Here is a 21,200-nt window from a genome sequence, read left to right on the forward strand (position 1 = left end):
GGCCCCCAGGGATCAAATGACCCAAATGGTGATCTTCTGAGCCTCAGAATCAGGGTAACTCCCTTCACACTCGATACATATAAACCAGGACCAAGGGGAGGGCAGACGAGATCTGAGGAAATGAGGTCAAGGAGACAAGGATGCCTAACTCTGGGGTGAGAAAGCCAGGAGGCAACGAAATCTCCATCCTCAAAGACCAGGCTCCTTTTCTCACTTAAAAGGAAGAAAGTCGGGCAGCCCCAGTGGTGCAGCGGTTTGGCGCCGCCTGCAGCCTGGGGTGTGATCCTGGAGACCTGGGATCGAGTCCCACATCGGGCTCCCTGCATGGAGCCTGCTTCTCCCTCTCCCTCTGCCTGTGTCTCTGCCTCTCTCTCTGTGTCTATGAATAAATAAATAAAATTAAAAAAAAAAAAAGGAAGAAAGTCTAAGGTGAAAACAACCAAAATGTCCACTTGTGCATGACTGGATCAACGAAAGGTGGTCTACGCACACAATGTCTCTCAGCCTTAAGGAAGGGATTCTGACACGTGCTACAGCACAGATGAACCTCGAAGACATTACACTAAGTGAAGTCACAAAAGGACAGGTATTGTAGAATTCTACTTCCATGAGTTCCCTGGAATAGTCAAAATCATAGAAAGTTGAATGGTGGCTGCCTGGGGAGTGCCAGCCAGATGCTCCTGGAGAGTTACCGTTTAATGGGTATGGTCAGTTGGGACAAGAAAGTTCTAGAAAAAAAAAAAGAAGGAAAGAAAGCTCTGGAGATGCATGGTGGTGATGGTGGCACAACAATGTGAATGTACTTAACGCCTCTGATGGTACACCTAAAAATTATTAAAATGATATATTTTATGGTATGTATATTTTACCACAATGAACAAAAAGAGTAATAGTCTAGATATCATCAGATTTGCCAGTCTGAGCTCTGTACCCTAGTCCTGAAGGCAGGGGACTGGCCTTCATGACCTCCTCCTGAGCATCATTTATAATAGCTCTGTACTCTCAACAAGCTTTTATGAGGCCAGGTTAAGGTCATTATAGAAACTACCTGTTTCCCCTTCAGACATGGGCTCTAAGCTTCAAAAGGGAAGAGGATGGAGGCAAGGCATCCCATCAAGCCTGAACTTTTCAAGTGTGGGTGAAGGGCACCGGGAGGGTTGGAGCTTCCTTCCTGGACTGGGACCTGCCCTTTCCCACATCAAGGTCTTGAGTGAAGCTGCCTCCTACTCTGGGATGTGTGCTTTGGCGGGGGTGGGGGTGGGGGTGGGGGAGTGGTTGTGCAGAGCCAAGGGTGGGGGCTGTCGCCAGGCTTGTGGCCAAACTAGGGAATGGCAGAGAGCAGGGGCATGGGAGGGCTCCTCTGGCTTAGGTATCTTCTGGGTCTCAGACTCCTCTTCAGTCCATAGTCAGTGGCAGGAACCGAGCTGTGAGGTCCTCCGGGAGAACTCGCCCCCTCTAGCCCAGCCAGTCAACCAGGGCTAGGCCCTGGGAATATGCTAATCAGGCAGCAGCCAGGTCCCAGTTGGGGATGGTGCATCTGGAGTCTGGAGCAGCAGGGTTGGAAATAGACTGGGATAAATATATGGGAGTCCTCTGGGGCCAGGGAGCCAAGGCAGACAAAGAGGGGCCTCCTAGCTGGGAGGTTCCTGGGCCAGGCAGAGGCAAGGAGGAGGAGGCGGGCAGTGGGGGTGGCCTGGATGGAGAATCTGCAGATACTAGCTGCTTGGGGGAGGAAGGGGGATGACCAAGGGAGGACTCCTGAGCCTAGAAGAGGAGAAACGCACCCAGCTGCATGGGAGGGAGCCCCACGAGATTTGTAATGACAAAAGGCAGACTGTTGAGGGTCACGGGCTGATATTCAAGTCTACTCCCATCCCATCTAGGGGCATTTTCTTTCCTTTCATTCCTTTCCCCAGCAGCCCAAAACAAGCATGACAGATGTGGGGCTGAGCTCCTGAATTTAGAACCCTTGGTTCAACCACTGTGGTATGTCACTCATCTTTTCTGGTCTCAGTTCCTTTTCACCCCAAAACAGAATTCAACTAAATGCACTCTAGGAGCCTTTTGGCCTAAAACCCTACTGATCCTCTTCTTTCATTCATTCCTTCAACCTCCCTCTTGTGTGACTCACAATGCCTCCTGCTCAGGGCAGGCAGGCTCCTTAATTTCCTGGGACACCCTCTGCACATTCCCATCTCCCTGCGTGGCCATGAAGGCCCTTTCTCCAGAATGCCCACCCTGCTCCTTTCTGCTGATCCAGAGCCTGCCCACCTTGCTAGAATAACACACAGCCTTAAAATGGCAATTAATGTGCTGGCCATTATGTACAATGATTTTTATGAGGTATAAGAAGTACTTTTGACAATATAACAAAAAAGGTCATTAAAAAAAAACAACACATAGCCCTAGAAAAAAAGAGAGGCTTATGGTAATATTACGTGAAAATAGAAAGAATACAAAATACACACTGTGACTAAAACTATATAAAATTTCTATGCCCGAGGAAGGGAAAAGGCACAAAATCAAACGGCTGCTTTGGAAGAGTGGGAGTAGGGATGGTTTGTGATTATGTTTCAAGTCTCTGTACTATAATTGCCATTTGCCTTCTAATATAAACATTGCATTTGGAATGAAAAAAACACAATGCTCTCTGATCCCTCTCCTTCCATTTTCTCCCTGGAGCTTCTGAAACTCCAGCCCACGATGATCTTGCCTTCTTTGAATTCCTGCTGCACACTTTTCCATCTTATTCTGTAGGAACAATGGCAGATGGGAGGGCAGGGCCTGGGTCTGCTTCCAGTCCTGGTTCCCTCCCCTCGGGGTACTTGGCCTTGGACAGGTTAGTCACCATTTTGGTGCCTCAGCTTTTTTTTTTAATCTAATCATGTTTTTTCCCCTCCACCAGAGGTATATGAAGACCCCTGAGATGATGGCTGTAAGCAGCAGCCCATGCTGGGCTCCCAGTAAGTTCTCAGGCACTGTCATCAAGACTGGCATCTTGTGCTCTCTACTGGCTTGGCATGTCTTGACACATTTGTCTCATCTTGAAGCCAGGCCCCTACGGCCCTTGGAATGGCTAGCCTGTGCTAGGTGCACTGCAGGGGGATGGTGAGTCTCTCTCCCGTGGCTCATTCCCATGCATGTGTGCTCGTTCTGCTTCCCTCCAGGTGCACCAGGCAGTGAGGATCCCCCGACAAGATAAGAGGACCCCAGATTAAAGAAGAAGGCTTAAGCTCACTTATACAGTGAATGGGGATACGAGGGTGGGACAGCAGCCTGACTCCTCCTCCAGGCCGCTAGCCATGCCAGTGCCTTGTGCTGGGGCTGAGAGACTCCCTGATGGAGGCCCAGGGCATAAGGACACAACACAGAGGAGAGCGCATAGCTGCCCTGCACATGGCCAGCAGAGGTAGTGGGCCTCCGTGTCCTTGTGAGGAGGACATGCTTGTCACTTCCCTTATGGAGCTGCTGCGAGGATCAGAGATGTTTGGGAATGTGCCTCCTGGGGCACAAGTGCCACACACACATGTCGCTGCTTAGGGCTGCCATTTGCCTGTCACTAAATGCTGTCCCCCATCCCCCTAGTCTGCCACTCAGGATTCCTGGTCCCCATTGATGCATCAGGCAAAGCCAGAAAGAGATTCATTCTGGGGCAAACACGCAGAGCTCAGGAAATGGGGTCCCTTGCTCTTCTCTGGACAGGCTGAGGGAGAAGCGCCTTAGAAAGAAGGCGGAAGAAGGGGTGGCCCTGTTCCCCCAGCCTCTCCTTCAGGCCACCTGAACATCAGTGAAGACAGCCTCTAATGTAAAGCCACCTTTAGCTTTACCCTCGGTGCCTGCTGAAGGGGAGCAGAACCCAGTGCCAGAGGCTGGTGCCAAGTCTCTTCCTTGGACACGTGGCTGAAAGGGAGGTGGGAGCAAGCTGTGGGAACAGACTGTTCTGCAGTTCAGTGGGGCCTGGCCACATGGGAATGGCTTAGTGCAGGCTTTCCACCCAGCATGGTCATCCTTAGGGGGCTCTGAGGGGTGTCGCAGGGCAAGCGGACTTCACGGGGCATGGTGTACCCCTTGTGGGACAGCCTATCCCCCTCCCTGACCCGCGGGAAGGTGGGCGAGATGGCTCCATAGCTGAGGGCCCAGGGCCGCGTGGGGGCTGCATCCTGAGGAGGTGAGGCCTAGACACTTCGAGTCCTCCACTGAACTCGGGCTCCAGGCTGGCTACTCACAGGCCCAGGTCAGCTGGCAGCAGGAAGGTCTGTGTTTCTCTTAATATCAATTCCCAGGCATTTAACATTCCTCGAAGCTTAAACACAGAAACATTTTCCTTACCAGACTGGCTTGCTGCTCTGCCAAACATAACCTGGCGACCTCCCCTTCCCCCAAAGCCTCCATCTGCTCCTGTCGCCAAGATGTAATGATTTATGGTGCGTTTTTCCTGAGGCTTATGTGGCTGACAGGAACAAGGAGGAGGGAAGGAAAAGGACTTGGAAGTCCAGGTGGAGACAGTGCCATGGGGCCCTGGCATCTGGATTCTGGCAGGGGAGGGGGTCGGGGCCCATGGTGCTCACTGAAATGGCTGCCCCAGCCTCTTTAATTCTTCCATTTCGTGGCCACCAATGGCTCAGGAAGCACGGCAGCCGCTCATGTTTCTTGGCTGGATATCTCCTGGAGCTAGGCAGACAGAACCTTTTCCCCGCCTGTCCCTCTGGCCAGCCCAGGGCTGTGGAGACAGAGCTCCCACCCCTTATCCCTGCAGAAAGCAGGTTCCCAAGACTGATTTACAAACCTCTCTCTGATCTAAGTGACGGAGAACTGGCTTATGGTTGCCTGGCAACACTGTCTCCCTGGCGACAGTGCTCAAGGGCTGGTCCCACAGCATCAGGAAGGGCCATGCACAGGAACACTCTGGGGGTGAGGGGGGTGGGAGGAGACAGGAGGCAGATGGCTGGGCCCCCACTGAATGGTGCCATTCCCCTAGTCAAACATTCAGGTGAAACAGGTAGGGAGGGGAGGAGGCCCACCTGGGTCCCTAAGGGTGCTACCACCAAGAAGACCCAGCCAAAGGCCAGACACCAGACTCTGCAATCTCCACAGGGCCTCAGACAACAAACACTTCCTTCAAAAAGCATTGCTCAGCTCCCTTGACCCCTCCAGATCACATCTGGGCGATTGTTAAGAAGCTCAGAGCACCAAACACCCATGGGCTCAGTCCCAGGGCCGGTTACTGTTTTCCTTGATTTCAGGGTCACAGAATCCACCCCAATGAGGCCACCTATGTCCTAAACCTGAGACCACACAAGGTGCCAGATGGAGTATGGATGGCTCCATGCTGAATGTCATCCTCCCAAACCTACATCCTCCTGATAGGTAAATGAATAGTAGCCATCTTCAAAACTGGCAGAATGTTCCAGAGACATAGGCTGCAAATGAGGGCCCCAAGAAATACAGCTGAGGCACAAATACTCTTAACCTGACTCAGGACCTGGTTCTACCAATACCCAGAGAACCCATCTTAAGTCAATCAACTGGCGTGGATAAGGCTCAGCCACCCTAGCAGCAAGTCAGAGACCAGCCCTCAGCAAGCCAGCAGGATTCTAAGCCCTTCTACTTCAGTGGCAAATGCTCAGGGCCCCACGCCTCCTATGCCAGACATTGCTAATCGAACACAGCATTCACGGACACAGCTTCAGAATTCTTCTTAACACAGTGTTCCCGGGAAGAGCCATCAATAGACTATAGAATTGGGAAGTGAAAGCAAAGATGGCTGCTATCCCCTGAGTCCATTGTGCAGGAGTGAGCATGATGCACCTGAACCAGCCTTGGAAGCCTGAGGAAGCAGGCACACATGGGTTTCTGGAGCTAGAATAAGACACCATCTCAGCAGGGGAGAACCACCGCCTTGGGAAATTTTCTCAAACCAGTTTTGAACTCAAGTCACAAAAGACCAAGCACCTTAACCAAGAAGGCAGGTGAGAAGGACTCTTTCCCAGAAGGCACCACCTCCTGGCAGATCCCAGAAGCCTGCCTTGATGCCCTAGCTGCATCTGGACCCTCACCTGGATCTGTCCTTTGCCCATGATCTTGTCCACGATCTCATTGTTGTCCTTGTTGACCTTGGTCTTGTCATAACACTTCTCATAGCACAGGATCCTCAGGGACTGGGAGCCCTCCAGCTCAATCTCAAACTCCTGGGGAAAGACAGTACAACAATGCTGAACCTCCAAAGCCAAGACACATAGCTTCCTGGCAAGTGTGGGCCCCAACTTTGCATGGGTTAGAAGGGGGTGAGGAAGGCCCATGAGGAGCACATCATAAGGCATGGAGGAACCTCCTCCCTCTCTGGAGCTCCAGAGGCCTCCAAATTGCTGATGAAGTGGAATCTGGGCCTGAGCTGAAAACCCCAAGTCTAGACGTAAACACAATACCAGACACTTAAATGAGCGGGGAGTGGAGGGCAGGGGGTTGGGGAGACAGAATTCACCCAGCCAGCAGGCTTGGCCACCCCCAGTCAACAGGAAGCGAGCACCAGGAGTGGGGCAGGTATACTTGGTGACAAGCTCAGGGGTCCCTAGGAGGATGCCAGCCACCTCCACTCACCTCATCCCACTTGGGCTCTGTCGTGTCCCGGAACACCCTGGTTTTGGCTTTGCTGACAAAATAGCCAAAGGAATCCACTTCCAGGGTACAGTACAGGTCTGCAGCGGGGACAGGCAGAGACACACATGGAGTGAGGCCCCTGGATCAGGACCTCAGGATGGAAAGGGGAATAAAGGCTTCTGTCCCCCGCAACATCCCTGTAGGACAGCCCTCCACGTTCTGGCTCCTTCCCACTTCTCCGCCCTCTTCTTAGCTGGCTCCACCCTTCTCCGCCTCATTCCACCCTCCAGCTACACTGGCGTCCTCCCTCTGACCTACCCAGCTGCTCTCACCTGAGGGCCCTGACACCTTCAGTCCCTTCATCCCTCATCCCCACTTGGCTGAAGCTTTAGGCCAAGGTTTTCACTGGCCATGCTGGCTAAAAAAGTCCTTTCTCCCCCTTTCCTTCTCCCACCTATCCCAGGTTCCTCAACAGGACATCTGGCATTTGAGGTGGAAGTCTCTGGAGGGCATTTGGCCTCTGGGTGCTGAAAATCTGGAGGAAACCCCACTCACTGTGACAACCAAAAATACCCCCCACATTCCAAAAGCTTGGTTTGTTGTTTTCTTCATTGTACTTGACTTTAACTCAAGTTATCTTTTCCGCCTGTCTGTCTCCCCTTACTATACCACAACACCACACAGGCAGAAGCCTTGTCTTCCCAGCCCCCGGTGTGCCCCTGGCTCACACAGAGCCAGCACACAGTAGGCACCACCGCCCATGTGCTTCAGGTAACAAAGTGGTGGAGGGCTGGGGAGGAGGAAGGGAAGCCTGCCCTAGTGGCTCTACCTTGAACCATGGCCTTTAAGGCTGAAAATCTCCCGTCTACTCTCAGACCCAGGTGACACAGCCACAGCCAAACACTAGGTTTGGGTGGCCACCCTAGGCCCTCTGCAAAGCCAAACACTCCCTCTGGGGCTAAGACCCTGACACCTGTCCCTCTCCATGGGAGCTGCCACAGATGTATCCCCATAGAAGGGTGCACTAGAGGTGCGTTTATTCAAGCCAACCCTCTGCAGTGTGGATCAAGAGGCAGAGGTCAGAGGATGGACATACATGCTCCTCCTGGGCCCCCATTAACGGGCTTTCCTCAGAAGTGAGAATGGATGGAGCCGCCCCCGAGTTGTCTCTGCCTGGGTATGACGCAGACCAGATATAGCTGGGCATCAGAGCACACCGGGAAATGTGGGCACGGATTAACAGGTGAACAACACCAGAGGCCTTCAGCACCCCAGAGCAGGTCTGGGTGGCTGAGAGATGGAGGGAATGAGTGCCATCCCCATTTACTGATTTTCATGTGAGTGAACACTGTCAGGGGTCAAGGGAACATTCACAGAACAGAAGGGAGGTCTTTGAGTCTGACTGACTGGGTTCAAATCCTAGCTCTGCACAAATCACTGAACCTCTCTGCCTTAGCACTTTCATCTATAAAACAGAACTAACAATGGTGCCTATACCCCAGGCCCGACTGTGGAGATGGCAATGAACATATCAGGACAAAGAGCCATGGTTGAAGATTCATGGGGCCTAACCCTACTGAGTCAGAGTGAACATGTAAGTGGCTCAGGAGGCCAGTCGAAGGAGGTGAGGACACCCTGGAGGTCAGGAGAGATTCTGTAACAGCTCACCTCATGTCTAACCACCCTGTCTCAGTTTGGGAGGTAAAACATCTGCTCTGGGAGAGTGGGCCACTGCACCCCAATGGCCATGCTCCCTGAGGCTCATCCTGGCAAACAGGTGAGGCATCTGGGCACAGTGGGCCACAGACTCAGGTGTGTGGAACAGCCCTACAGAACTCACTAACCAGGAATACTCCTGGGCAGTGCCCCCTAGAAGGGGGTTCTGTGTGTCTGGGGAGGGTCCAGGAGGCTGCCACATGTGTACCAGCAGCACAGGCTGAGTGGTGAGTGCGGTGGTCCTGGCCATCCTGACAGAATGCTGCTCTAAAGTGAAAAGTATGGGCTTTGGTAAGTGGGGATGATATCAGGGACCTCGGAGTGATGTCAGGAGGATCAGAGCATAAAATGCACTTGAAAAGGCTTCAGAACATGCCAAGGCATCGTCCAGACGCTGGCCATGTTTGCATTTTCTCCAGCCCTCCAAGGTACCCAGGCACACACCAGTAAGGTACCGCATGAACTTCACCATCAATGTTTATCAAATGCCTGCTTGCGAGCCAACACCTTGCTTTCTGTGCAGTGGACTGTAGGTAGAGAGGCCCAGGGCAGACCTCACCCCCCAGAGGCAGAGAGAAGGGGGTGGGAAGGGGCAGGAGGAGAGGACAGGAGTTAGGAGCCCTGGGTTTGTGATCTTCTGCAATGTTCAGTCCCTTTGTGACAGTTTTCTCATCTGGCAAACAGTAAGAAACTATTAGCTGTCTAACTGACTCATAAATTCTTATGCGGGAACATTAGGTAAAAAAGTGTGACTATATCTTGTTAAACACTAAGAACTGCAAAGATTTGGGAGATGGTGATGAAGGGGAAAGAAAAAGGGATGTGTGTGGCAGTGTGCTGGCAATGCACATATTCGGTCATATCTAAGCCTGTTCTTAGGTCAGTATTAACAAGTGTGTTTGCCTTTTACGGAGAAAGAAGCTGAGGCCCCGAGAGGTTAAGAGACATGCCTTAACCTCTTAAGGGGGTCACAGAGCATGTTCCCCACATCTGCCAGGGACGAGTGCAGGATTTCAGACACCCAAGAGTTGGAGAGGGCTTAGGGAAGAGCAGACCTTGGAGACACAAAGCAGAAATGATCCTCCTGCCAAGAGGAGCCGGTTCCTGACCGTTGGGGGAATGCCTACCCACATGTCAGGGTGGCTGTCAGGGCCCCAGCCTGGGGCCTACCAGAGAGTTGGTAGGCGGTGGGAGGCCCCATGCAAGGGGTCCATGGAGACTTCCTGTGAAAGGATGAACACTGGCTCCCCACTCTTCCTAGGGCTGGGGGTCAGGGGGTACTTACTGGCTGACTGCTTAAACCCCTTGGCAGAGTGGACGATGACATGGAGGAAGCCATAGAGTCCTGGAGACTCATCGTCTGTAAGAGAAGAAAGCCCCTGGGGTAAGGGTTGGTGAGAGGGCGGGTTTCAGCCCCTTCTCACCCCAGCTCCTAGGAAGGCCAAAAGGGTGGGAGACACAGTCTGAGTCTTGGTCTCATAGCACCACCTGGTGGCTGGAGTTTCCAGAGTCCACTGCTTCCTGGAAAGTGAGCTGGTATCCCTTTTCCCTCACTTGGCCTGGAAGGCCAGTCCACACCTTCCCTGCTGGGCCAGGCGTTTCTTAGAATTTTTTTTTTAAAGATTTTCATTTATTTATTAATTAAAATGAGAGATACAGAGGGGGGGGGAGGGAGAGAGAGGCAGAGACACAGGCAGAGGGAGAAGGAGGCTCCATGCAGGGAGCCTGACGTGGGACTTGTCAAACTGTAACAAGCCGATACAGGGTCTCCAGGATCAGGCCCTGGGCTGAAGGCGGCACTAAACCGCTGAGCCACTGGGGCTGCCTTGGGCCAGGGGTTTCACACAATTTCATACCCCATACCAGGGCTACTTTTCCTCCCACCCTGGAATCCTGCCTATCCCCTGGCTGTCCTCCTCAGTGCAGCCTTTCAAAGTAAAAATTAACCAATATAAGTCTGGCTTCTCTTGGGACAGGGGCAGATAATCCCCACATAGGGAGGAGAGCCTGCCTTCAAAACCCCTTCCCAGCACCCATGAGCAACCAGGTTCCACCTATTCTGGACCCATCCTAATGACAGCTCTCCCCTGCTCAATAACATCCTATAGTCTCCTCGGCTTGAACATACTCCCTGGCTTGGCATTCCAAGACCTGGTCCCTGGAAACTTCTGGCCTTATTTCTCATATGCTAATCCACCTACCCTTTCTCCCCTCCACCACCCCACATCCCATGCTTCAGTCGTTTGCTTACATTGTCTGACTACCTCACAAACATATTAGCAACATGATTCCAGTGCATGAAGGTGTCCGATTCTTCTCTCAAGCCAGAGAGGGCCAAGGAGGAGTTGGGACTATCTGGAAACCCAGCAGAGAACAACCCCTATTCAAGCTCTCTGTGTACCTGGCCAGTGAGTTGTTACACCCCTGTGTCTGGCTAGGTCCTTGTAGGAGGCTCCAGGAATGCCCCAGGGGCTTAGACCTGCTGATGAGGCAACCTTAGGTTCCAAATCTTACCGTCTTTATTGCTGGTGACAGGAATGTTGTGTACAGTCCTAAGTTTGAAACAGGATCCCGTGAGCACCTGGAGCTCCACGGAGCTCAGGACAAAGGCCTGGAGATCTGTAGGAGAAGCCAAGCAAGGAAGATGTCATCACAGGGCCACTAGGACCTGCTGTTCTGCTCTGGGGGCTACCGCAGGAAAGAAGCATAGGTCTAGAGGCAGAGTTGGTCACTGGAAGGGAGGGAAAGACTTGTAGGGACATGGGGACAGTGATAGGTTCTGTTAGAGGGCAAAGAATGGGAGAGTCTAACTGAAAAGGCTCGAGACTGTGTGTGAGTGACAGTGGGAACAAGAAAAAGAGACAAGCCTGGGCTCCAGGCCCAGTCCTGTCACTAATTCATTTCGTGCCTTAAGCAAATCACCTCAATTCTTTGGCCTTAGGTGAACAGTAACATCAATTAAGTGCCACCTGCCCTGGCACCTCATGGGGTGACTGTGAGGGCCACAGAGGAGACTATGGAAACGCAAGAGGCCGCTCTTGTCACAGATAAGCGTGAAGTGGGGTGGGACTTTACCCTTCTTCTGTAGCTTCTGAATGGCTTCTCTCCACTCCGACCTCTCATAGTCCGAGGACAGTAGGAACAAGTAGCTCTGAAGACAGATGAGAATTCAGCGGGGTGACCACATGGCCAAGCACATTCCCGGCTCCTTCTCACCCAGGCACTTGAGGCTTGGCCCAGGGGGCAGCTGGGAGGAGAGCCCCCAGTCTGGAAGCCCAGCGACAGGAGTGGCAGTGCCAGCGATGGCCAGCAGGGGGCACTGGCTCCTCACCAGCCGGGGGAGGGAGTCCAGGGGCAGGAGCTGTGGCAACATCCTTGGGAATTGGGCCTGAGTCCCTGATTCCCACAGGTCATAGATAGGAGCCCTAGAGAACAGGCAGCCCTGGACTGAGGAAGGGGGCCACCTTGGTCCCATCCCCACCCCTCCCTCACCTTTCCATTCCGATTGTGGATCCGAAATGGGATCGTGGGGGAGTTGAGCAGCAACAAGAACTCATTCTCGAACATCTTCTTTTTCAGGCGCTCAATGGCCCGGCTCTGTCCTTTGTTGGCTTTCTGTGGGGGCCAGAGGGCACAGATGGTTTCCCTCACACACTTCACTCCTCACTTGGCAGCTCTATGCACAGCACTTCCTTGGGCACTAATCGTGTCTTTTCCTTTGTTTATATTTTATGATGCTTTGTTATCTTGGGGGTGCCTAGTTGGCCAGGGAGAAAACTACCCCTCCTAGGGCAAGCTGATCCCTAAGATAGTAAAGGACCTCTCTGTGTACATACCTCCATGGATAAACCATCCAGGCCTGGGTTCATACCCCCAAACACCTCCTCTACCTACCCCCAATTCACTGACCCAATATTCCTCTGTCCTAAATAACCCAGGGCCAGGTAGCAGACAGCTAGGGACCACCCCAGAGCCCAGACCCTACTGAGTTTTAAAACCCCTAGTCCTAAGCAGTTGCCTCTGCCTGCTTTCCTTTCCTATGGCAGACACAATACAGGCTCTGGGCTGGGTTCTCCCCCTGTGTCTTTGGCATCCTGCCCAAAACTGGTGCTTCCCCTGTGGCCCTGAGTGGGATGATGCGCCCCTTCCTCTTGGTAACTGTGAGAAATAAGAATCCTCTTGTAGTGCCACTAGCCTAACCACGTCATCACTCAGTCACCTCAATAAATCACTGGTGACTGGGTACCATCAAAATACCCTGCTTAAAAACCTCAGATGCCATTCAGCAAAACCCTAACTGCTGGCCTGGCACATGGGGCCTCTGTGCCCAGCCAAATACCCTACCATGCCCCACCCTGTATGTTCCACCTCAGCCGCACAGTATTATTCCTTGTTCATTTTTTTTTTTTTAAAGATTTTTATTTCTTTGACACACAGAGAGAAAGAGCGAGCGAGCGAGCACAAGCAGGCGGAGCGGGAGAACCAGGCTCCAGCAGGGAGCCTGATGCGGGGCTCAATCCCAGAACCCTGGGATCATGACCTGAGCTAAAGGCAGACACTTAATCGAATGAGCCAAACAGGTGCCCCTATTTCTTGTTCTTTAATAAGCCCTTATGTCTCAGCCCAATTTTTCAACTTTACATTTTATGAAGGATCCCTTCCCTTTTAGTAACTGTTATGAGGCTTCAAGTTTCTGTTCCAGCATCAACTTCTGCAGACACTTAATCGAATGAGCCAAACAGGTGCCCCTATTTCTTGTTCTTTAATAAGCCCTCATGTCTCAGCCCAATTTTTCAACTTTACATTTTATGAAGGATCCCTTCCCTTTTATTTTTTTTTCCCTTCCCTTTTAGTAACTGTTATGAGGCTTCAAGTTTCTGTTCCAGCATCAACTTCAAGTTCCTCAGTTAGAATTCATCTCTACGGACTTGCTTTACCCACTAGACTGGCAACAATGGTAACAACTGCTCACAGCCAGTGTTATGACAGCGTAGGAGGGGACAGTGACTCTCACACTGCTGGTGGGGTACACAATGGACTGCAATCTTCCCAGAGGTAAATCTGGCAATTAGAGCAAGCCCTCTGCCCCAGCCATCCCCTTGTAAGGAAGCTACCAGAGAGGAATAGGAATACAGTCAGGTTTACTGTAGTCTTGCCTATTAAAAGAACCAGAAACAATCTAAGTATCTCATACATCATTGCACAGTTAAGCAACAGAATAGGATGCAGCTGTTAGAACCTGACAGATCCAGAGAGCTCTATAATGCACAAAAATAAAGCAAAAAGCTCAAGTTGCAAAATGGCACATACAGTCTAGTCTCATTAAAAACAAAAAACAAAAAACAAAAACCATACACACCAGCATAAGCACAGAAGAGTCGAGAAGAATACATATCAAACTGTTAACAACGGGGGGTGGGTGATAATCTGTTACACTCTGTGTGCTTCAGTATTGTATTTCTTGCTATAACAAGCCAGTGTTATGTGGTGATGAGAACAAAAATAAGTTTTCAAAAAGTATTATTAAAATAATAAATCACTGCTTCTCCTGTGACTCAGAGAACAACAATGTGCCTCCCCAGGGACTCTCCTCACATCGTGTCACATGCTGAGGTCAGTAACGGGCAAGACAAGGAGCTCCGTGAGGTGTCTGGCACACCCCTGCAGCGAGCAACCAGTGGAGTTCAGGAAGTGTTGATTCGACTGAGCAGAAGGCCATGTCTGCACACCTGGGGCAGGAGGGAGGAGACAAAGTCCACCAGCGACCAGGACTGGGAGAAACAGGCATGCAGGATGCCCTGGGTGGGGCTGGTAGGCAGTGCTGGCTGGGGAAACAGGCTCCACTGAGGCAGGGTGAGGCTTGGCCAGTCAGGAGGAGGACACCTGTGCCCCTCTGAGCAGATGTGCCCCCAGTGAGACCCTCAGTCCTAGGTCATCCCTTTGCCCCAGACCCCCCTGGGGTCATCACTGTGGTCTTCCTCTCCTTCAAAGAGGGATGTCAAAGCTGAAAGGAATCTTTTTTTTTTTTTTTTTTTTGCTGAAAGGATTCTTAGAAGCCACCTGGTCAGGGGACGCCTGGGTGGCTCAGAGGTTGAGCATCTGTCTTTGGCTCAGGGCATGATCCTGGAGTCCCAGGATCGAGTCCCACATTGGGATCCCTGCAGGGAGCCTGCTTCTCTCTTTGCCTATGTCTCTGCCTCTCTCTCTCTGTGTCTCTCATGAATAAATAAATAAAATCTTAAAAAAAAAAAAAGCCACCTGGTCATGGATTCCTCAACAACTATTTATGAAGCACCTACTACGTGCTAAGTCCTAGGGACATAGAGCTGAAGAAAGCGCCCTCACTAGAGTTCAAATTCAAGGGTGGGGAGAGAAAGTGGCCTATGAAACTGCAATTTGTGACCTATAAAGCAAATGGAAGAGGCAGACTGCAGGGTGTACTGGAAAGCAGAGTGTCCAACCCAGACTATGGTGGGTGCACAGCAAGGAAGGCTCCCTGAAAGGTGAGGCCTAAGCTGAGCCAACGGGTAGAAAAAGGAAGCCAGGCCTCTCCCTGCCCTTTGTGACATGCATGGGAAAGCTGCCTCCCAGGGGTACTTTACTCTAGCCACTATTTTCAAACATATGAATTGAAGGCTATCCATTTTCCTCTAAAGAGTGCTTTGGTCACACCCACACTCCAATAGGAGTGCTCTCATTTTCATGCAGTTCTAAACAGTCTGCAGTTTCCATTTTGATTTCCTCTCTACCTTGAAAGTCTTAATTTTCTAGGCATATACTTAGCTGTATTCTAGTTGTTGATTTCTAATCTCGCTGTACTGTAGTCCAGAAATATGCTATCAAACTTTTTTAGGGGCCCCTGGCTGACTCAGTCAGTAGAGCATGTGACTCCCGATCTCCCAGAGGAGAGATCTCCCATGAATTCAAGCCCCATGTTAGGTGTAGAACCTACTTTTTAAAAAAATCAACAAAGTGCTTTTGAAATTTCAGATTTCCTTTGCAAGTTTAATACACGATTGCTGTGTGTAAATGCTGCATATGTGCTGGAGAAGAATTTCAGTTCTAGGTTAGGGTGCAAGCATCTGTGCATTTTTACATCAGGCAGGAGCATGTTGACTGTGTTATTGTATCTCTCCCTACTATGTGCCCACTTGATCTGTCCGTTTCTGAGCAGCCTCTCAAGCACCTTCTCTGGCGTCCTCCCTGCTTTTCCTTAAGAAAGCCTTCTTCTCTTGCCTTCCTTTTCTATGGTGCTTGGCATACACTAGGAAACTTCCCACGACTAACCCCATTAAATCCTGAACAGTGACTTCTTGGTCCTCCTTTCATCTGCTCAGCACTTATGTGCTACCACCAGTCTTTTCCTGAGCGTGTACCTGAGGTCTCCTACTCTTGCATCCTGTCTCCCTTATCAGGCTCTCAAACCTTCTGCCACCCTGGCACATCTGGCTCAAAGGGCCCCAAGGAAAAGGGCCTTCTTCCCCCTCTTCTTCCCCCCCATCTCCGTTCAGATGCCAGGCTCTGCTCACCTCCTTCTGGATTTCACTCTTGAGGGCAGAGATCTTCATTTTCATGTCCTCCAGCTCATGGTCTGGAAAGGGATGCACCTGGGGGCTGGCCTCAGACTCCTCAGGGGATGGAAACACTAGGTCGGCCAGGGGGATGTACCATTTGCAGTCATATTGCTGGTGCTTCCTGCAAACAAGCCAGAGAGAGATGTGAGCGAGAGAGAACTTGGCTCTGCAAGCCTGAACTGCTAGAACAAAAAACAAAACAAAACAAAACAAAAAAAAAACCCAAGAGGGATTTGCTGAGAATTTGTCACAGGCAAGAATGATCTGTGTCCTTGAGGAGTCTGATCAGGAAACCCACATGCGGAGAAATGACAGTTGGGGTCTAAAGTCAAGCGGCAGTGAGGGCTCTGGAACTTGGCCTTGCCAATCTTCAGGCCCAGTAGGACTAATGTTTTTAAACATCCCAAACCTCTAACACTTTCCTATCCTCCATCCCACGCTCTCCCCTCCCCCTAGCTTATCTATACTTAGCTCATAGTCATTGTCCTTTCCGCTGGAGATGGAATACACACGTTATTTTTAATGCCAATTCTGATCAATGGAGGTCACATGGGGTCCTGGGCGGAAGATTATAAGGCCACATCCAAGCCCAGTGGGAAATAGTGCTGTGGTTCATTAGTAATGTCTGTCATGGGCAAAAGACTAAAGGCATAGATGTGTTTGCTTATTATGACTGCCATCTGTGCTCTAGAATGATCTCATCTGTGATCTAGTTCCAGGGAGTCACCCCCTCTATTGAAGTGCACTCATACTACTAACCTCTCCTTCCTTCGCTTCCCCTAGGACTTAGGCTTGCACCTCTTGCTCTAGCCCTAGTGCTGAGGTGGGCATGAGGCTTGTCTCCCTGGACTGTGAGGTAGTGTACTTGGCACACAGGAGATGGCAAGGAAATGGAGGTGGGAGAATGTGGGAATGAGTTCTGCATAACCTCTTCTGCTCAGTGCACAGGGCGGACCTCGCTCACTGGGTGCAGAGATGGAGGTGGAAAGCAGCCTTCGGGTCCGATTAAGGTTCAAATTCCATCTTCTCTACCTCTAGTTATGCGACCTTGGGCAACTGATTTAACTTTTCTAAGTCTTTCCTCTCATCTGTGAGAGTTTTTGGGAAGACTGGAAATAATAGAGTCGAAGCATTTGTCATGGCACCTGGCATGGCATAAGCACCCAATAATGACAGCAGATTTAATGAATATTCACTGAATTGCAGTTAGCAAAAATTTAGAGATGTCTAATAAAAGGAGAGTGCTTAAGTAAATTATGGCATATCCACTTGTAACATCACGCAGGAAAGTAAAAGGATGATTATGAAGATTAGGAAGAGACTGGGAAAATGCTTATGACATGAAATGGAAAAAGCAGAGACCAAAATTGGGTATTCACTCTGATTACAAGTACATGAAGAAACATAAGAATGTTTTAAAAAACTGGAAGGAAATATAGCAGCAGGCGACTGATGCTTATGTTCGATGGGTGATGGGTTTTCCCCCTGTGATTTGGTTATATTATCTTTATAATTAAAAGCATGATTTATTTTTAGAAAAGGGGCATGTAGTAAAATAAAATTAATTAAAATATTTTTTAAAAGGAAAAAATAAATGCAGATTGCCCCTGGTGCTGGGGGGTCCTTTGGGGGCAGAGTCTAGCTGCCTCCCACCCTGCCCCTGGACTCACCCTGCAGATGTCTTCTTGAGCTTGGCACACAGGAGAACATCTGTAAAGAGGAAGACGTGCCGCAGCTTCCGGGAGCTCTCCGACACTTCCACCAGGAAGCCATCCTTCACCAGCTGCCGCGTCTGAGGGAGATGGCACACCCACCCCCACCTGCTCAGGGGAAGTCAACCCAGGGCCCAGCCTGTACTGGGGACACCAGCCAGCTGGGAGGGGCCTCAGGGAGGGGGCTTTGGTCCCTGGTGGTTAAGGTCACACAATGGGCTTTCTGGTTGTAATCTTGGGCACATTCCCTGACCTGAGTCTCAATCTTAACATCTGTAAAATGGGGATAATGACGGCAGCCCTGTTACATAGGATTCATCAAGATGGTATATGTGAAAGAGCCCCATGCCTGGCACATAATATGTGATCAATAAATGGTAGCTTTATATTTTCCTGCAGCTGTCAATGGCTCTCACCTGGATAGACCCTAGTCCAGAATGACTTGGTTCCTCCACACTGGGGCATAATAAGCAGAGTCTAGCTCCCTCACACCCTGCCCCCTGGTCCTGGGAACCTCTTCAATGCTGCCTAGGAAGTTGATCTTGTTTCAATTCAACCGTGACCCACAGACCCTCTCAGTCTGTTTAGGCTACCTGTGAGTTAAGATTTTACAACTTCCCTCAGGTGGATGGGAGACACTGGCTACCTTTGATGGGGCTGTAGCAGCTCCTGGGGGAACCTGCAGCCATCTTTAACCTGGGTTCTGGATGGTTAAGAGCATTGTGCTCCATGTAGAACTTCCAGGATTCCTGCCCTGACACCCTCACAGCCAGCAGGCTTCTCAGGGGTTGTCACAATCTGCCGTAGCCTATCCCATGTTTGTTATATACTGTGTGACCTACATATGCTGCAATATGTAGGTGAGCATGGTGAAAATATATAGTTAAAATGATCTGAAACTGATAGTGCTCTAAACCCTCTGGAGATCTTTCAGATATCCTCGAGTCAAACCAACCAGTGACATTCCAGGGTTTGTAAACCGGGGCTAAGGGTTGTACACAGAGACAGCTCTCTGTGCCTCATTAGTCATGCTCCAGACCCCTTCATTACTTCCCTCCCTAGGAGACACTGGAGGCTCACAAATGTAACAAAGGAGCATAAACCCAGCCAGTCTTCACTCCTAAATGCCACTTAATTATCTCTCCTGGACAGGAAGTACTGAATAAGGGCCAGGTTGCTGACCCATATGGGTAACTGTCCCTCCAATTCTTCACACTGCTTCTCCTCTCTGGTGTATCCCCACCCTTCCACGAAGAAGGGCCCCCAAGGAACTGGAGCTGCTATACCACATCTGTCCTCGGGACATTCCAGCAACCTGACAGCCTTGGCCACCTCCTGTTCCAGCCTTTCATTACTTTTGTAGTAATTTTGGTATACTCTAGTCAGGATTGAATGTATTAGATGAAATGTAAGGATCTTGTTCAATCTGAAACCCTCATCACCCACCCCCTTTCCCTCCCTTTTTTTTTTTTTTACTTAAACATTTTTATGATAATTTAGATAGAAGTTGTTTGTCAGTTAATATTGGTTCCAATCCTTCAAACTGTTCATATCTGCTTTATAACATTCACTGTACTAACCCTTCAGGTTGGGTTGGGGGGGTGGTGACAGTTCAGTTATGTCCTCAAGATAAAGTCTTGCTTTATGGCTTGCTCCCTACCTCCTGCCCACCTGTTCATGCAGGCTGTTAACACAGAGCTCAGAGTTCTGCTCTCAGATTCCCTGGGCTCCTTCAGGCTGAGCCATTACCTTCCAGGAGACCCTGGGGGCATCATACTGCCTACAGTGGGTGTTTACATTCAATAATGTGATAGCCAGAGCCCCTGGTTTCCCTGGTCTAGGGGACAGCGCATCAGGCTTAAAGACAGATAACCCCTGCTGAATGATCTGGTTCCAACACTTATGGCCTTGTGTCAGATCTGCAGAGACTCTCTAGTGGATTATTATGAAGATAAATGAGACCTGAAGACCTTTTCTTGGCTGGGCATGGGAGATGAAGGTTGGAGAGGCACAAAGGATAGGGCAGTGGTGCCCATCTAAGCAGGACAGCCTTTATGGGTGATGTGGTCTGTTGTGCCTTTCTCAGCCTGGGTGAAAAGCTAGGCTGGGTCCTGCGCTCACCTCTCCCTTGGGAGTTGTGACCGCAGTCCGGCGGGGGTCGATGTCCTCGTTGATGCTGGACAGGAAGTTCTGGGAGATGCGGAGGGCATCTTGCAGCAGTGGGTAGTCTGGGTGGTCCACTGGCGTGTGTTTCAGCAGGTCCTGGGAAGGGGTGGGGTGGTGAGTCGGGGGCAGTAGTTCTGGGGCTCAACGAGAAGACAGTAGGGACTCAATCTTCACCAAAGGAATTCCAAGGTGGGGCATTAAGGGACCCAAGTTCCAATCTGGTCATGCCTGTAAAATCTGAGCTAAAAATGAGGGTCAGAGAAGCAGGGGTGGGGGCAGGGGTGCCCCTTTATTACTACTGCAGTCAATACTCTTCCCCTTGGGCAGAGCAAGACAGGTGGAGTCTCATCTCCCCAAGCAGCTGGGAGAAACACCCCTCTACCCACCCCACAGCTGCTCCCAGGACCCTGGAGACCATTAGGCAAGGGGTGGGGAGGCAGGAAGTGCCTGCCTCTATGACACATTTGGCCAAATGTCAAGCTTAGTAGCCAAGCTATACTTGGGCTCTGGCCCCAGTGGTGTGGTCACCACAGGCCAGGTGGGTAGTCAGGGCCTCGCTGTCCAGCTCCCAACATGGGCTGCTCTCAGTGACTCCAGTGCCCACCACCCAAGGCTCATCTCCCACTAAACTTCTAACCCCTCTCTAGCCATTCAGGGGCCTGACACTTACATGTAGGACCAGGGTGCTCCTGGTGACACGGTCAATGGGCTTGTAGAGCAGAGCTGTGGGCAAAGGTGGGGAGAAGGGCACAGGACAGATGAAATATAGGGAGCAGCTTGACACCTTAGAGATGAGCCTTATCCCTCCACCCGCCTCATGGACACCCACGGGGAGGAAGTCACAGCTCCATTCTTTCCCATGGTGGGCCAGACAGTGCCAACAGTCAGACATTCAGCCCTGGAAACCCAGGTCCCCTCCCACCTGCCTCATCCTGTCTCCTATCAGATGTGACCTCTTGAAGGGCCATCTCTCAGGATATCCTTGTCTGACCAGGCTCAGAATGGATGAAGATGTTCCTCTGTACCCCTAAGCCTGCATCATACGGCTATCCCTAGCCTTGCCCCACAGAGCTCTAGTGCATCTCGGACACTCCCAGCACCTCAGAACACAGGGAAGAGACAAGATGTTTTTCCAGGGAAGGCAGCTCCCCCACGCCAACCATTCTGATACTCCTCTGGCCCAAGGCCTGGCATCACCAACCAGCTGGACATGGCAGGCTTTGCTTTGACCCACACGGCTGGCCTCATCTCCAGGAGAAGATTGGCCTCTGTGTCATCAAACTCCCCAACAAAGGCCTAAGACAGGCTGAGGGCCAGGGAGGCAGGCCAGCCCTTCGCACAAAGGCTCTGCTCTTGAGCAAGTGGCAGCTGAGACAGCAAAGATTTCCTGAAGGAATTCAGGTGGGGCCTCTGGGGGTGCTGAAGGGGCTGGGGA

The 21,200-nt window shown here is 51.0% G+C and overlaps 1 protein-coding gene and 1 long non-coding RNA gene across 13 annotated transcripts in view; one reads left to right on the forward strand and one right to left on the reverse strand.

The window, feature by feature from the left end:
- Positions 1-21,200, reverse strand: part of ABR (ABR activator of RhoGEF and GTPase) — a 185,987-nt gene that overhangs the window by 31,440 nt on the left and 133,347 nt on the right. For all 6 annotated transcript variants that reach the window (XM_077851838.1, XM_077851837.1, XM_077851842.1 and 3 more), the window contains 10 exons: positions 20,436-20,488; positions 19,721-19,861; positions 17,558-17,679; positions 15,843-16,008; positions 11,806-11,928; positions 11,389-11,464; positions 10,828-10,932; positions 9,599-9,673; positions 6,598-6,695; positions 6,057-6,188 (listed from right to left, as the gene is read on the reverse strand). In XM_077851838.1, coding sequence (XP_077707964.1) covers positions 6,057-6,188; positions 6,598-6,695; positions 9,599-9,673; positions 10,828-10,932; positions 11,389-11,464; positions 11,806-11,928; positions 15,843-16,008; positions 17,558-17,679; positions 19,721-19,861; positions 20,436-20,488 — 1,091 coding nt within the window. The remainder of the gene's footprint in view (positions 1-6,056; positions 6,189-6,597; positions 6,696-9,598; positions 9,674-10,827; positions 10,933-11,388; positions 11,465-11,805; positions 11,929-15,842; positions 16,009-17,557; positions 17,680-19,720; positions 19,862-20,435; positions 20,489-21,200) is intronic.
- LOC144285974 (uncharacterized) lies at positions 615-14,521 on the forward strand. Of its 7 annotated transcripts, none has more exons than XR_013354093.1 (8): positions 615-854; positions 2,906-3,108; positions 5,244-6,246; positions 11,255-12,893; positions 12,983-13,055; positions 13,167-13,368; positions 13,896-14,097; positions 14,358-14,521. It is a non-coding gene; the product is annotated as an uncharacterized LOC144285974 (long non-coding RNA). The 7 variants fall into 7 exon arrangements; XR_013354099.1 differs by having other exon boundaries at positions 5,244-5,969; XR_013354094.1 differs by having other exon boundaries at positions 2,906-2,963; positions 3,168-6,246.

This window comes from Canis aureus, chromosome 16, assembly GCF_053574225.1.
Source record: "Canis aureus isolate CA01 chromosome 16, VMU_Caureus_v.1.0, whole genome shotgun sequence".
Taxonomy (NCBI): Eukaryota; Metazoa; Chordata; class Mammalia; order Carnivora; family Canidae; genus Canis; species Canis aureus.